At 46.9% G+C, this 16,776-nt stretch overlaps 1 protein-coding gene across 1 annotated transcript in view; it reads left to right on the top strand.

Moving 5' to 3' along the window:
• Window positions 1-14,347, top strand: part of LOC130474192 (very-long-chain 3-oxoacyl-CoA reductase-like) — a 103,842-nt gene extending 89,495 nt beyond the window's left edge. Inside the window, exons 5-9 of the mRNA XM_056845726.1 lie at window positions 4,740-4,804; window positions 5,120-5,164; window positions 8,238-8,303; window positions 12,939-13,085; window positions 14,210-14,347. Of these exons, the coding sequence (XP_056701704.1) occupies window positions 4,740-4,804; window positions 5,120-5,164; window positions 8,238-8,303; window positions 12,939-13,085; window positions 14,210-14,347 (461 nt within the window). The remainder of the gene's footprint in view (window positions 1-4,739; window positions 4,805-5,119; window positions 5,165-8,237; window positions 8,304-12,938; window positions 13,086-14,209) is intronic.
• The last annotated feature ends 2,429 nt before the right edge of the window (window positions 14,348-16,776 follow it).

Raw genomic sequence — 16,776 nt, 5'->3', positions numbered from 1 at the left:
ACCTCACAGGGTTATAGTGAGGATAAAATGGAGGACAGGGTAATAATGAAACCTGCTTTGGGTCCCCATTGGTGAGAAAGACTGGGTATAAATCTAATTTTGCAGGTGTGTAAAGTGCTGTCAAGTCACAGACAACATATGGCAACCGAGTAGGGTTTTCAAGGCAAGAGACATTTAGAGGTGGTCTGCCATGTTCTGCCTCTGCATAACGACTCTGGACTTCCTTGGCAGTCTCTTATTCAAGTACTAACCAGGGCTGACTGTGCATAGCTTCTGAGACCTGATGCGATCAGGCCATTTGTGTGTGTGTGTGTGTGTGTGTGTTAAGTGCTGTCAAGTCGCTTCCGACTCATGGTGATTCTATGAATCAATGTCCTCCAAAACATCCTATCCTTAACAGCCTCGCTCAGATCTTGCAAACTGAGGGCCGTGGCTTCCTTTATAGAGTCAATCCATCTCTTGGTGGGTCTTCCAACTGCTGCCTCCAACTTTTCCTAGCATTTCCTGGGCCATCTAGGTCAGGGCAATTTCCCCTACAGTTCAGGATTATAGCTCTTCAGTTCAGGATTATAGCTATATAAAAAGATTATAGCTATTGCTGTGGCATCAAGTGCTGCTGCAACCCCTTTGGTAGGTGGAAGAACTGATCATTCAATATGCAAACTGCTATTAAATATTGCAAGCATAGCAATCAGGGACAGCCTTCTCATATTTATAGAAGCCATCGCAATTGTGTTAAAGAAACAGGAACAGCTTTCCTTCCTCTTTCTGGACAAGCTGCGCCTGCCAAAAATGCCCTCCTCATCTACACCATTTGCACAGCCTGTGAGTTTCAACATTGCTATCTATAGTGATGTGTCCAATTCTATAATTTTATATCTATGCACACATAATGAGCTCTTCTACACTTTCATTCTTGTCACTTGTGTGTCCCAATTGCTGTGTTGTTGTTTTTCCTTTTCAATACATGTTTTGCTCCCTGTAGATTTGATAATGCATTGGTGTATGTCTGGTATCCTTCAACAAAGGCTGGTACCATATATGGAACGAGAAATGCCAGATGTTCAAGCTGGATTCAGAAAAGGAAGAGGCACCAGAGAACATATTGCAAATTTATATTGTTTACTAGAGCATGTGAGAGAATTTCAGAAGAAAATTGCCTTCTGTTTCCTAGATTACAGCAAAGCTTTTGACTGTGTGGATCATGAAAAGCTATGGTTGGTTTTAAAACGCGCAACCTGTTAGGATTTGTTGCTGGCAACCAAGATCAGGTTAATTCCTGCTGTAGTATTCCACATTACTATGTATGGGTGTGAAAGTAGGACAATGAAGAAAGTTGACAGGAAGAAAGTTGATTTATTTAAAAAGTGATGTTGGAGGAGAGTTTTACAGATACCATAGACTGCCAAAGACAAATCAGTGGGTTTAGATGAGATCAAGCCTGAACTCTCCCTAGCAGCTAAAATGACTAAACTGAGGCTATCGTACTGCAGTCATATTATGAGAAGACAGGGCTGACTGGAAAAGACAATAATGCCAGGAAAAGTTTAAGGCAGCAGGAAAAAAAGGATGACCCAACATGAGATGGATGGACTTGAGAAAGGAAGCCATGGCCCTCAGTTTGTAAGACCTAAGCAAGGCTGAACGATTGGATGCTTTGGAGGACATTAATTCATAGGGTTACCATGAGTTGGAAGAGACTTGATGGCACTTAATACACACACGCCGGACATACAACAATGTAACCACTAGAGGGAGCAAGACACATGCAGAAATAAACCCTGAAGCAACAGGGAAACACAAGCCACAAAAATGAGCGTGCAGAAGAAGCCACGTGTCTGCCAGTACAGGATATACTTCTTACATCTGACAAAGTGGGCTCTAGTTCACAAAAACATCCTGTCACAATAAACCTTTACTAGTAAAACAGTAAGAATTTCTGTTTCCCCTTATACCTAGAATCATAGACTCATAGAGTTGGAAGGTACCACCAGGGTCATCTAGTCTAACCTCCTGCACAATGCAGGAAATTCACAACCCCCCCACACCCCCAGTGACCCCTACTCCATGCCCAGAAGATGGCCAAGATGCCCTCCCTCTCAAGATCTGCCTAAGGTCATATTGTCCGCATTGCTGACAGATAGCCATTTAGCCTCTGCTTAAAAACCTCCAGGGAAGGAGAGCTTACCACCTCCCAAGGAAGCCTGTTCTACTGAGAAACCGCTCTGTTAAAAAATTCTTCCTAATGTCTAGACCAGGGGTGTCGAACTCATTTGTGAGGAGGGCTGGATATAACATAAATGTCTCTTGGTCGGGCCGAAGATGCGTAATACATACATACATACATACATACATACATACATACATACATACAATAAAATGTAATGCCAGGTACTGGAAATACAAATTGGGCATGCCAGGCCCATGGGAAGCTATGGGGGAAATGGCAGGGAGGGCGTGTGAGCCCCAAGATGCCTTGCTGTGCCTGAAAAGGGCGTGAGGGGGGGAGATGGCTGGGCAAACAAGACCAGGTTTCCAGCCACAGCCTGAGAAAACTGGAGGCCAGGTCTACTCATTGGCTTGCATGGCAGTAGACTTGGCCTCCCGATGGGGACTCCCTGCCCCCTCGGAGGCCAGGTCTACCCATTGGTTTCTATCGGCCCCCATAGAAACCAATGGGTAGACTTGGCCTCCAGGGGATGGGGGGGGGGGGAGGAAAAGTCCCTGTCGGGATGCCAGGTCTACTGCCATGCCAGCCAATGGGTAGACCTGGCCTCCGGACATAGATGGGTTCCCCCCCCCCCGCCACATGAAGCTCCCTTATACGGAATCAGACCCTGGGTCCATCAAAATCAGTATAGTCTACTCAGACTGGCATCGGCTCTCCAGGGTCTCAGGCAGAGGTCTTTCACATCACCTACTTGCCTAGTCCCTTTAAGTAGAGATGCCGGGGATTGAACCTGGGACTTTCTGCATGCCAAGCAGAAGATCTACCAATGAGCAACAGCCCTACAATCACCTTCCCTTCCCCTCCCCACAACAGACACCCCGCGAGGCAGGCGGGGCCGGCAGAACTCTAAGAGAGCTGTGACCAGGCCAAGGCCACCCAGCTGGCCCCATGTGGAGGAGTGGGGAACCAAACCCGGTTCTCCAGATCAGAGTCCACCGCTCCAAACCGCCGCTCTTAACCACTACACCACGCTGGCTCCAAGCAGGAAGGCCGTATCCTGAAGGGCAGGCACAATCCCCTCCCCCAAAAGGCTGACTGGAAAGGGCACAGTTAACGGGGGAAAAGTTAACCAGTGCAAAAGGTGACCCGGCTGACAGGTCTGGGCAAAGCCCCAGAAGCATCCCGGATGTTGGGGGGGGGGGAGCAAAACAGCCCCATTAACTGGGTTTGAGGGGGGAAGCTGCCTTCTACTGAATCAGACCCTGGGTCCATCCAAGTCAGTCTTGTCTACTCAGACCGGCAGCGGCTCTCCAGGGTCTCAGGTGGAAGTCTTTCCCATCACCTCCTTGTCTGGTCCCTTGAACTGGAGATGCCCCTGGGGATTGAACCGGGGACCTTCTGCGTGCCAAGGAGAGGCTCTACCGCTGAGCCACAGCCCCTCCGCAGAGCTTCTTGCAGTCTCAAGTCGAAGACAGAAGGTGGAGGGGCAACAACCGAGCGCCGCAAGCCTGTTTGCTGTGTTTTGAAGCCCCAGCCCCTCCCCACAGCCATCTGCAGCCCCGCCAGCCAGCCAGCCAGGGCCCAGCGCGCGCGACACCCTCCTTCCTCCCAAGGAGCCCTCCCCACTGCCAGGGCCAGAGCGGGGAGCCCCCCCTCGAGACACTCCCCCGCCTCTTTCGCTGATCTCTGCAGAGATCCCCCGGAGGCATGGTCTGGCCATTGGCTGGGTACACCTGGCCTCCACAGAGGTGGAGGGGAAAAAAATCAAAGCCCCTGTCTGGAGGCCAGGTAGACCTGGGTAGAGGAGGGCGCGCCTGCGCTGGAGAAAGGGCGGGGAGGGCGCGTGGCCTTTTTTGGGGTCATTTTGTCACATAGAAAAGTAGCATTTGCAAAGGGCTGCTAGATGTCCCACCAACACAATAATAATAATCACAACCTGCTGCCTGAACTGGGAGTTCTAACCTGTTGGTTTGGCCTTTAAAGCCCTACATGGTATGGGACCAACGTATGTTTCTGCCAAGGAATTAATATCACAGGAAGAGGCACTCCTGACTCTCCCATCAATTAAAGAAGCTCATTTGGTGGGTAGATGAAAGAGGGCCTTTTCGGTGGCAGCCCCATGATTATGGAACAAGCTCCCCAGGGAGGTTTACCTGGCCCCCTCACTTTCCATCACTAGGAAGCAGCTGAAGACGGTTTTATTAGGGCTGCGTTTGATTAATGCAGTCCTAAATTGTGATTTAAAATTTTGAATTTATGTATTTTTATGTAATCTGTTTCATGTATTTTATTTATAGTATAAGCGTCCTAGATCTCCATAAGGAAGAAAGGTGGCTTATAAATATATAAATAATAATAATAAAAAAACATTGATTCGGTTATAAGCCTGATAAACCACAATATAGGGCTTCTGGTCAAATATTTTTCTCTCCACCACTACTTTGTGAGATGATCAAATGAGAACTGTGCTTCAGTTGCCAAGAGATCTGGTCTTAAGCATTCCCATTATTTTCCTTTTGAGCCTTCTGTGTCAATGCAGTGATCTAACCTTTGGTTTGCCTTTTTGCAGTGAACAATGTTGGTCAGACAAAAAACCGTCCAGGGTATTTTCTGGATGATGATAACCTTGACAAGGTAAGTTTAGTTTCAACCCTAATGATATATGTTCTTGTGTCCCCCCCAAAAAAAAACATACCATCCAACTTATATATATTTTTAAACCCCATACATATTTTACAAGACTGAAGCAGGATCCGGAAGGGGTTTTTCTCGTGTTCCATAGGGAAAGGCACAGTAGCTGAAGTTGTCTGAGACATTCCAGAAGCTACAGAGAGATTTCCAGCCCTTTTAAGGAAAATGGTACCAGGCTCCTTCTGTCTTAGCATGCACGCACTCACAATAACCCAGCAACTCAGCTCATCATGCCATGCTTTCTTTCCCTCTCTATAGTATATAGATGACATGGTGAATTGCAACACGCTTTCCATCACGAAGGTGAGTGAAATAGAGTTCCCTATCCCTGCAGGTTGTCAGAACTGTCCACCTCTTGTTCAGGATGTCAGACCTGTGGGATGTGGACGAGGGCAGGCAACCAGCCATTTCCCCCCAGACCTTTGTGGAAGGAAGAGAATCAACATGCAGTAACTTTGTGGCCTCAGCATGCACTTCCAGGTCACTTCAGAAATAGTGAGGAACATCGTCTGTGTTATCAGAATATGCTTCTCCCTGTGTTCAGCATGTTTTAGATCTGGTATAAAGTGGATCAGGATTGGCATATAGTTAGGGTTGCCAGGTGCCTGTTAATGGCAGGCAATTGCCCGCCAATGAACAAGCCTGCCCCCCGTCCCTCAGCTGACAATCCCCACACACACGGGGCATGGCATGGCATAATAATGTCCCTTCCAAGGAAAGCCTGAAAGCGATAGGGATGCTCTGACTAGTATGTCCCTCAAAAACTCTACGGAAACCATATACTAGAGCATCCCCATCACTTCTGGGTTTAACAGGGACACTCTAGCACATTCCTTCAAAAACTCTATGGAAACCATAGAGGGTTTTTTTTAGGGATGCACTAGAACGTCCCCATTGCTTCCAGGTTTACCCTGGAAGGGATATTATTGTGTGTGCGCACTATGCACTCGCAAATGCCCCAACACACACTGAAGCTCCCACCGATGGCAAGCGGTGACCTGGCAACCCTACATGTAGAGGCAGTGGCAACAGAATTGTAGAGTGGGAAGGTTTCAGGGTCTCATATCCTGTCACTTAGGCTATTTCATGTGCTCTTGCTTTCATAGATGACGCAGATCGTCCTTCCTCAAATGCTGACCAGGTAGAGCATCAGGATTACCCTGTAGCTCCTGTGCTGTGAAAATACATATTTGTAAATTGGGGGGGGGGAGTGTGTGTTTGATTTAGTATTTCCAAGGTGACTTTCAGAGATCAGCACCGCCGCCCGCCCCCCCCGGCAAAGTATGGAAAACCAGCACCCAGGTTCTACGTGGGTGGCCTGCCTTCCTACTCCATATTCTTTATTTGTCCCATAGGTCCACAAATGCTTTTGGTAGCTGTGATATTTTACCAGCCCAGCCTGATCCCTGGACATGTGTCTTCTACATATTTTGGAGAAACTTAGTTTGGGCATTCTTTAGTGAACAGCAAATCTTGTCTTTATGATAACATAAACCCCTGCATGCCCAGAATCATGGAATTTATCCAGGTGTTGGAGTCCCTGGACCCTACTAAGGAGCCTCCTTCATCCTCCCCTAACAAAAATAATCTCCTATGACTGCTTGCCATCAGCTGGAGAAGGTAAAGATCTATTAGTTTTAGTTCTCTAGCCAACCCATAGGGAGTTCTCCAGCCATCTTCTCCAATTTACCCTTAACATAGAGTCAAGGCTTAAGAATGCATCTACCTCACAGGGTTGTTGTGAATAAAATAGAGGAGATGAGAACAATGTAAACCACTTCGGGTCACCATTGGGGAGAATGGTGGGGCATAAATGAAGGAAATAAATAAACAAATAAATAAATAAAATGGAAGGAAAGAAAACAGCCAATAAAGGCAGGCAGTCCTCTTCACTTAGGTCTAAAATTTCTCCTTCTGGTGTTAATGGAGGGAGAAGTGAAATCTTCTTAGTAAACAAATTTAGTGCTGAAGTTTTGCATATACTCAGAAAGGCCTCATTTTTAGACATCAATTGTCATTCTCCTGAATAAATGCTGAAAATAAACCAGAGAAGGGAGTTCTGAAGGCCCTGTCCAGTTGGGATGGTTATGTGAAGGAAGCCTGTGAGCTATGGGGGAGATGTAGGGTTGCCAACCTCCAGGTGCTGGCTGGAGATCTCTCGCTATTACAACTGATCTCCAGGCGACAGAGAAAATGTCCACCTTGGCAATTGGACTCTATGGCATTATACCCCATTGAAGTCCCTTCCCTACCCAAACCCTGCCCTCCACAAAATCACAAGGTATTTCTCATCCCGGAGCTGGCAACCCTAGGGAGATGTCACTTCAACACAGTCCTAACTCATTCTGACGGCTGTCTCTACAGGAAGAAAGGAATCATCATAAATTTATCATCTGAAACTGCCCGCAGTCCATTACCTCTTTTAGTGATGTACAGCTCAACGAAAGTAAGGAAACCCTACTACATCTAAGTAAAACAAGAAGATCTTTTTGAATTTCAAAAAGACACAGTAATGTAAACAACACTTACAATAAACATTATTTTTGCTAAGGGCAGGCTGCGTGTTACACCTAGTAGGAGAAGCAGTCCTGCTCTCCTCCACATGAAGCCAGCTGGGTGACCTTGGGCTAGTCATAGTTCTCTTAGAGCTCTATCAGCCTCACCTACCTCACAGAGGTCGCCTTGCTCTCCCCCTGATTTCCCTGTGTTTTGAGGGACCTGTTTTATCTCAAATCTAAAAACATGGGCAAAACGCGGGGAAACACAGAGGGAGAGCAAGGCGACCTCACAAATGGCATGCATAATCCAAACAAAGACCTGAAGTCATCAGAGGAGTGAGAGATTCACTCCTCTGATTAGAGATTCAAAACAGATAAAAGGAAGTATTTTTTCACACAACACATAGTTAAATTGTGGAACTCCCTGCCCCAGGATGTGGTGATGGCTGCCAGCTTGGAGGGCTTTAAGAGGGGAGTGGACATATTCATGGAGGAGAGGGGTATTCATGGTTGTTAGTTAGAATGGATACTGGTCATGCTGCATACCTATTCTCTCTAGTATCAAAGGAGCATGCCTATTATTTTGGGTGCTGTGTAACACAGGCGGGATGGTGCTGCTGCAGTCGTCTTGTTTGTGGCTTCCTAGAGGCACCTGGTTGGCCAGTGTGTGAACAGGCTGCTGGACTTGATGGGCCTTGGTTTGATCCAGCAGGGCCTTTCTTATGTTCTTATGTTCTTAGGAGTGACTGCAAGGGAAACAGCCATGCATAAAAGGCCATAATCTCCCAGAGGCCTAGCTGTAGAAGCCAGCATCCCCATCCTGATCGTTGTCAGGCCTATAAAGCTCCCTGAACTCCTTTTTCTTGTTTCCATGACAGGTATTTGATGATTTCTTCTCACAAGCTTTAGGCATTGAATATAGATCCAAAGGCATCATTGTGCAGGTACTGTGTGTTATTTCCCTGTCCCAAGGAATACAAGGCAGTATCATTTATACAATAAAATGGGCCCCACGGGTATCAGTTTCTACTCTGAGGAATGTGGAATTTTGCTCAGTTTATCTGGGCCTCAAGTTACTAGACGGCAGTGAGGAGTTTCTTTGGTCCCTTCTTCCCCCCACTCTTCTAAAATTATTCTGTGCTGCAACCTGAATAAAGGTATCTCTGTGTGATGACCTACAACCAGACCTTCTCCTGCAAAATGAGAATCATGTTGCTCCTGGAAGTTACTCTGGAAGTAGGGATACCTTGGAAATCTTCCTTGTTAGAGATGTTCAGAGCTCAGCAGGCATCTGCCTGCCTATTTTTTGTATCTTGGTATCTTGGGTGTGGATTGACCACTTGACACCAATTTGTAGCTTTAGCTGTATAAGCAGTCACTGGTTACAAAGAAGGAAAAGCATACATCAGCATAGGTCTGGCAGGTAGGGAGGTGTTGTGGTGGTGGTCTATAAGGATTCTATCCCCCTAGCATGGTGCTCCATCCAGGAAACTACCAGTTTTGAGGCTGTGTACCTAATATTGGGATATAGAGTCAGGATTTGGATTCTGTTAGTGTGCCTTTCATCCCGCTGCCTAACACTCTCTAGAGTTGCCAACCTCTAGGTAGTAGCTGGAGATCTCCTGCTATTACAACTGATCTCCAGGCGATAGTTCACCTAGAGAAAATGGCTGCTTTGGCAATTGGACTCTATGGCATTTAAGTCTCTCCTGTCCCCAAATCCCGCCCTTCTCAGGCTCCACCCCCAAAATCTCCAGGTATTTCCCAACCTGGAGCTGGCAACCCTAACACTATCCTTGCCTGAGCTTGTGGAGGTGGTCTCAGGGGTGGTGTTAAGGACCCCTCGGCTGGTTGTTCTGGGAGACTTCAACATTCATGCTGAGGCTGTCTTGTCAGGACCGGCTCAGGATTTCATGGCCTCCATGACAACCATGGGCCTGCCTCAGGAAATAATTGGTCTTATACATTGTGCAGGTCACACTTGTGATCTGGTGTTTTGTTCTGGGCAGGAGGAATGTGACCTGAGGATGGAGAAACTGACCATGGTTCCTTTATCATGGTCAGATCATTACCTGCTTGGGTTTAGACTTACAGTGATACCAAGACTCTGCAGGGGTGGGGGATCTATTGAGATGATACAGCCAGAGCCATATGTATCCAAATGGCTTTCTGAAGGTTCTCGGATATTTCGTGTTGATATGGTTGGTGCTCCTGTTGATGCCCTGGTTGGCCTCTGGAAGGAGGAAATGACCCGGGCAGTCAACACGATTGCTCCCAGGCACCTTCTCTCCGGTGTTAGAGCTCAGGTAGCCCTTTGACTTACTGAAGTGCTGTGGGCAGTGAAAAGATGAGGAAGAGTGTCAGTGGAGGAAGACTCAGGCCAAATCCGGTAGGACACAGGCAAAGGCTCATTTCATAAAATCATAGAATCATAGAGTTGGAAGGGATCACCAGGGTCATCTAGTCCAACCTCCCTGCACAATGGAGGAATTTCACAACTACCTCCCCCACACACACCCAGTGACCCCTACTCCATGCCCAGAAGATGGCCAAGATGCCCTCCCTCTCATGAACTGTCTAAGGTCATAGAATCAGCATTTTAAAGCATACTTCATGGCTAGGGTTGTCAGGTGCCCCTTTGCCACCAGCGGGAACTTTGTCATGGTGAGGCTGGGCATCTTGGAATCCTGTTCATGGCAGTTTTCTGCCATCATTGCATCTGCACAGAATAGGCCAGCAGAGCTGTTCTGGGTGGTCAGAGGCCTGTTGGGATCTGGCCTTCAGACGTTCAGGAGGAGGTGGACGGCTTGGTGGCCTGATGTGGATGCGGGCTGAAAAACTGAAGCTTAATCCTGACAAGACTGGTGGGAGGAAGGCCTGACCTGGGATTTAAGGAGTCACCTGTTGCCGTAGGCCAGCCCGAGCTGTCCTCCTCCTCCGAGGAAGAGGAGTGGGAACCTGGGCACGGTCCTCCAAGGACCACACGGGAACAGCAGGAGCAGGCATTAGAGCCACCAGGACCCATGACAGGAGATGAGGGATGCTCTTTCTGGCAGCAAACAGAGCAGCAGAAGCAACAGCAGCCAGGGCAGCAGGACTCCTCGCCTGCAAGTTCTCCCAAGCCGGCTGAGAAGCAGAGAATCAGGGCCCGGCTTCAATTAAGAGAAAGAAGGCAAAATGCCAGGTGGGCCTTGAGAGAGAGAAAGGAGACAATTAAGCCTAATCAGGATGGAGTGGAATAAGCTGGAACTGATTGGCTGATAAAAGGCCAGGCAGTTTGCCAGAGCTCTCATGGGTTCAACGCATGTTGAAGGCCACTGACTAAGACTGCAACCAGGCGCTCCAAGCAACTGAAGCTATCTCAGTTCACCCCGGCGTGCAAACTGCAGTCTGATCTGAGAAACAAGGAGATAGAGCTGGTAAGTGCTTTGTCTGCTAATTACCTTAGTCTAGCCCGGTCCCAGAAAAGCCTGTGTCAGGCTCTGGTCGGCACAGCACTCCCATTGCTGTTGTTGAAACCAGAGGCCAAGCCTCTGGCCTGGTTCCTGCCTGCACGCTACACTCCTGCCGGAGTATGACACCTGTTCTGGTTGGGGTTGCACTCCCCTTGAAGGAACAGGTCCTTAGTCTGGGAGTGCTAGAGTAACTGCCCTATGAGGGGGCTAGAGCAACTGCCCTGTGAGGAGCGGTTAAAATGCTTAGGGCTATTTAGCTTAGAAAGAAGGCGGTTAAGGGGAGACATGATAGAGGTCTATACAATTATGCATGGTACAGGGAGAGTTGACAGGCAGAAGCTTTTCTTCCTCTTATAATATCAGAATGCTGATATAATCTGCTGAAGCTGGAGAGTGAAAGATTCAAAACAGATAAAAGGAAGTATTTCTTCACACAAGGCATAGTTAAATTGTGGAACTTCCTGCCCCAGGATGCGGTGATGGCTGCCAACTCGGAAGGCTTTAAGAGGGGAGTGGACATGTTCATGGAGGATAGGACTATCCATGGCTACTAGTCAAAATGAATGCTAGTCATGATGCATACCTATTCTCTCCAGGATCAGAGGAGCATGCCCATTATATTAGGTGCTGTGGAACACAGGCAGGATGCTGCTGCAGTCATCTTGTTTGTGGGCTTCCTAGAGGCACCTGGTTGGCCAGTGTGTAAACAGACTGATGGACTTGATGGGCCTTGGTCTGATCCAGCAGGGCTTTTCTTATGTTCTTAGGTGCTTATGCTCTTGGACCCAGGCCTACTGCTGGATAAGCAGGTGGAAAATGTTTGCCAAGAGTACCTTTTACCACCTTTGACTGGTTAGCCAGCTGTGGCCTTTCTTGGACAGAAAAGATCTGGCCACTGTGGATCATGCCCTGGTTACATCTAGATTATATTACTGCAATGAGCTCTATGTGGGGCTGCCCTTGAAAAGTATTTGGAAACTTCAATTGATACAGACCGCAGCAGCCAGGATCTTGACTAAAGTAGGTCGTAGGGACCATATCACTCCAGTCTTGGCCCACCTACACTGGCTTCCCAATTTGTTTACATGCAGAATTCAAGGTGCTGGTCTTGACCTTCAAAGCCCTATATGGTTTGGGACCAACATACCTGAAGGACCACCTAATACATTATGAAACTGCTCAATCATTATGGTCATCTTCAGAGGCCTTGATTCGAATGTATTTTAACTGTTTTCTATTATTTTAACTCTGTTTTTTAACTCATTGTGAAGTTGATTGCCCGTCATCAGTGGGCACTTAAAAATCCTATTCTTAGTGGAAATGTACCTGGTAGAAACAAGCAAAGAACAAAGATGTTGTTTTCTGAGGTACTGCTTCACCAGGTTGATACCTGCACACAAAATATACGAGAGACTTATACTAACCAGTATTCCAACAAGAACCCAATATACCAGTTGTTTGAATAATTGAGAATAAACTTTACAACATATTCACTTGCCTGATTGGGTTTTAAACTGTTTGTATTTGCATTTGTTTACATCATTGTATTTCTGTATGTGTGCAGACTTAAGAAAAGGTTTTAACTAACCACTGATGAAGGCCCTAGAGGCCGAAACGCGTTTGGTTTATGGTTACAGATATCAACCTCAAGATTTGCCATTGTGCTATTTTAATGCTTTTAAAGAATTTTAAATTTTATATAGCGCTTCTAATTATACTTGCAATATTTTTACATAAAGGTAAAGGTCCCCTGAGCAAGCACCGGGTCATTCCTGACCCATGGGGCGACGTCACATCTTGACAGTTACTAGGCAGACTTTGTTTGCGGGGTGGTTTGCCAGTGCCTTCCCCAGTCATCTTCCCTTTACCCCCAGCAAGCTGGGTACTCATTTTTACATAGACCTACATAAATTTTCCTCTCACCCAACCTCGGGTACCCAGTTTTCTGAGGTACCTCTATTAACGTTATGGATTGCACACCCTGTTATCTTGGATGAGTCTGGACTGGCCAACAGAGCAGGAATATTTGCCTGCTGAACTCCTGTAATCAAGTGCCTGCAGGCTTAGATTTGGGTATGCTTCCCTCCAGCCCCATCCTGGCCCTAACACACTCTCCCTCTGCAGAGCGTCATGCCCCTGTTTGTTGAATCCAACTTGAGCACTCATGTCAAGAGGTTCTGGAAGATATCAGCAAAGACGTTTGCGCGCCAGGCCTTGAATTCTGTGGGACTCACCAGCAGAACCCCTGGATGTTTTAGCCATTATGTTCAGGTAAGTCCAGTGTGTAGAAAGAAAAGTTCACACATGTGAACTTATGTTGGTCGCATCACTATATCTTATAGTAAACTGTCTGGCCACTGCAGGGATCACAGAAATAGTGAATGCAGGGCACACACAGGTACGCAGGGCACACCCGTCTCTATAAGGATGCAGTTAAGCAATTCTAAATTTCATGGTCTTATTCACTCCCCCCTTTTAGATGGTAATATTTATTACTTGACTTATTTCTAAAAAGAAGCACAGAATGAACAATGGACTTCTCCGCATTCTCATGTTCCTTGCATCTAACTTCCTGTTTCTTTGGGGGAGGGGTTAATTTAGCTCCCTCTAGTGGTCGATTCGACATCATGCGTTGTGGTGCGCCCCCTTTGCTTGCCCAGCCCCCTGCCCCTTTGGCCTCAGAAGGGAGCCAGACCCTCCACAGGGCCTTTCCTGCCTTCTTCCTCTCCAGCCATCTGGGCACCTGCCCATTTTATCCGCTCCCTTGCTGCTGGTCCCATCCTAATTCCCTTCAGCTTGGGAAGATGCCTGTTGGCGCTCAACAGCCCATGCTGTGCCCTGGGCTCTCGCTGTCGCCGCATCCCTGCCCCTTTGCACTCCCGCCCCATGTTTTGTGTTGGGCCCCACCCCTCTCCAGCATATGGCTTCCCCCTGGCATATAGCAACCCCTGGAGGGATTTTCAAGGCAAGTGATTAAGCAGAGATGGTTTGCTGTTGTCTTCCTTGGAGGGCTCCCTTCCAAATACCGACCCAGCTTAGCTTCCAAGATCACGCTATACCATACCATTCCACATCCCTCTTTCCCCACAACTGGGATATTTTTATGGGCTATCATTATACTGTGGTATGCTTATGGTTGAGGGCAGCAGTGGCTACATCTAGAGCCTGACCTCCCTACCCCTTCCTTTTCTTTCCTTTCCCTCTTAGCCTTTCTCCAAACACTTTTTCCCCAATTGTGTTCCCCTACCCCCATGTCTGTCTCCATCCCTTCTCTCCCGCATAGGTTGAATATTATCAATGGCAGGCACTAGTGCACAGCCACTTTTTTATAACATCCTCCCTAAGGTGGAGTTTGTTGCCATGTCTTCTGTGCAGTCCTGCATGTGACTGCGCAGGTGCAGGCCGGCTGCGGAGGAATTTTTTCAAGCTTCCGGAAGCTTCAGAGCGCTTCGAGCGCTCCCGCCTCCCCTCCGTCTCACGCCAAGAGCAGCCGTTTCCCGCCCGATGGTCACGTAAAGGAGTGGGGGTGCTGAACTGAGGGAAGGAGCGCTTCCCCCCCTCCTTCACATGACCATCGGGCGGGAAACGGCTGCTCTTGGCATGAGACGGAGGGGAGGGGGGAGCGCTCGAAGCGCTCTGAAGCTTCCGGAAGCTTGAAAAAATTCCTCCGCAGCCGGCCTGCGCCGTCCCATGTGTACCTGCATGAAGACACTCGATGAACAGCAGTTACAGGTAAGTGCAACCCTGTTCAGTCTGGGTGCTATCAGTATAGGGTTTATTGGTTAGTTATGTTGTCAGATTGTTTTAGATGGCTTTAACTTTGTGCTTACATCTTGTTAGCCGCCCTAAGCCTGGTCCACCAGGAGATGGCAGGGCATACATAAAATTATTATTATTAGCAGCAGCAGCAGTAGTAGTAGATCCAGCCTCAAACACAAAGTTCCTACATCTGCACTACCTTGATATAATTGTCATGGGCAAGTTGTACTTTAGAAATAAAACTATCTTGGGACCACATTAATGATGAAATCATTCCAATTTCTAAAGAAATTGCCCACTTTCCTGGAATATGGGGCAGGTGCCATGGGTAACTGTAGCCACCAAGTATCACTGCTTTATACAAATTCTGGAAGATCATGGGGCATCCAGTAAGATCATGGGGCACCGTTTATATCCGGACACATCTCAGTAGTGAGCTCTTAAAATTCTACCAGAAAGGAAAACAGAAGTCAACATAGATGCCAAATCCTATGGTTAGTTGGCTGCTATCACCCACTACAGATAGAGTTGCCAACTTCCAGGTGTGGCCTGATCTCCAGTTTACAGAGTTTGGACGGCAAACTCTATGGGTTTATACCCTCTCCTCCCCAGGACCCATCCCCAAATCTCCAGGAATTTCCCAACCCAAAGCTGGTGACCCTAGGTTCAAGGCATTTGAGAGGGATACAGGAGGATGTCATGAATGGCACATGATGCTGCAGTATTGCTTAAAATGTACATGGTCTTCCAGGACTCTTGAATGGGAGACCACTGGGAACTGAACCCCACGAATAAGCAAGATTGCTTTTATACATCTATCTATATATGTATGTGTATGGGAGACCACTGGGAACTGAACCCCACGAATAAGCAAGATTGCTTTTATACATCTATCTATATATGTATGTGTATGTATATGTATTAGAAGATGTAGTTATGTTCGCTTGCTTGTTTTTTTCCAGCATAACTGTTTAAAGACAGTGGTCCCAGGGTGGATGCGCACGTCTTCTTTTGGAAATTATTTAATAACGCGTTTATGGATGGTTTTTTTCAACTCCAGCAAGTAGTCCAGGTTCTTGGAGAGACGGCTTGTCCTAAGCTTAATGGGAACCAGCAAGACCAAAGCACCAAGAGCAGCCTGAAGCGGGTCAGTGCCTTTCAGTGACTACGCTCTTAGAATCGACCCCTTCCTGAGAAGATGTTATCTTATTCAGTTAGACACCTAATAAGCAGGACTCAACTTATTGCACAAAAAGTACTTTTTATTGAAGTGCCTCAACTAAAATATAAATATGTGTATGTATGTACAGTCTTAACATATAAAGTATGTAGATGGAGGCAAATTCTTTAATGTTACAAAAGTTCAGACATTATAAGTCTTAAACATATTTCATGTTACAAGTATTCTCTAAAGCAATCTCTATCAAATAATAAAATATTTCATTTAGAAAACATAAGTTACAGAAATCTGAAAAATGAAGTACCTTGTTCAGTGAATAAGATCTGATTTAGTTAAAAGTATCTTAATTCAAAATATCTAGAATAATATAAGAGTAAGTAGGCGCAGAGTGGTAAGCTGCAGTATTGCAGTCCAAAGCTCTGCTCACAACCTGAGTTCAATCCCGACAGAAGTTGGTTTCAGGTAGCCGGCTCAAGGTTGACTCAGCCTTCCATCCTTCCAAAGTCGGTAAAATGAGGACCCAGCTTGCTGGGGGTAAAGGGAAGATGACTGGGGATGGCACTGGCAAATCACCCCGTAAACAAAGTCACATCCCGACATTTTCTAGGCAGACATCACCCCATGGGTCAAGAATGACCCGGTGCTTGCACAGGGGACCTTTACCTTTAAGCTTACTTTACCCAATTATGTCTTTTATAAAATCCTTCAGTCCATAAGGACTGAAGAGATCTTTGAGTCCCCTGTCCATGTAAAGACAGGTTAGACCTTTAAGACCCTCCATTTGTTGGCGGAATCTGTGTATCTCTGGTATCTGCCAAAACCAAAGAAATCTCTGAGAATCCTCAGTCCATGCAAAGACTGAGTATATGAGCCTCTCCATATTTTTAGGAGACCTCTGATCTATGGAGAGATCTGTGTATGAACCCCTAGTTCATGCAAGAATTAGAAAGCTCTATGAACCTCTAACCCACGCAAGGGCTGGAGAGATCTTAGTAAAAACCTCTTACCCACGCAAGGGCTAGA

Source organism: Euleptes europaea, chromosome 3, assembly GCF_029931775.1.
Source record: "Euleptes europaea isolate rEulEur1 chromosome 3, rEulEur1.hap1, whole genome shotgun sequence".
NCBI classification, from domain to species: domain Eukaryota; kingdom Metazoa; phylum Chordata; class Lepidosauria; order Squamata; family Sphaerodactylidae; genus Euleptes; species Euleptes europaea.
Note: the sequence above shows the minus strand (reverse complement) of the source record. Positions and strands in the feature narration are given on the sequence as shown.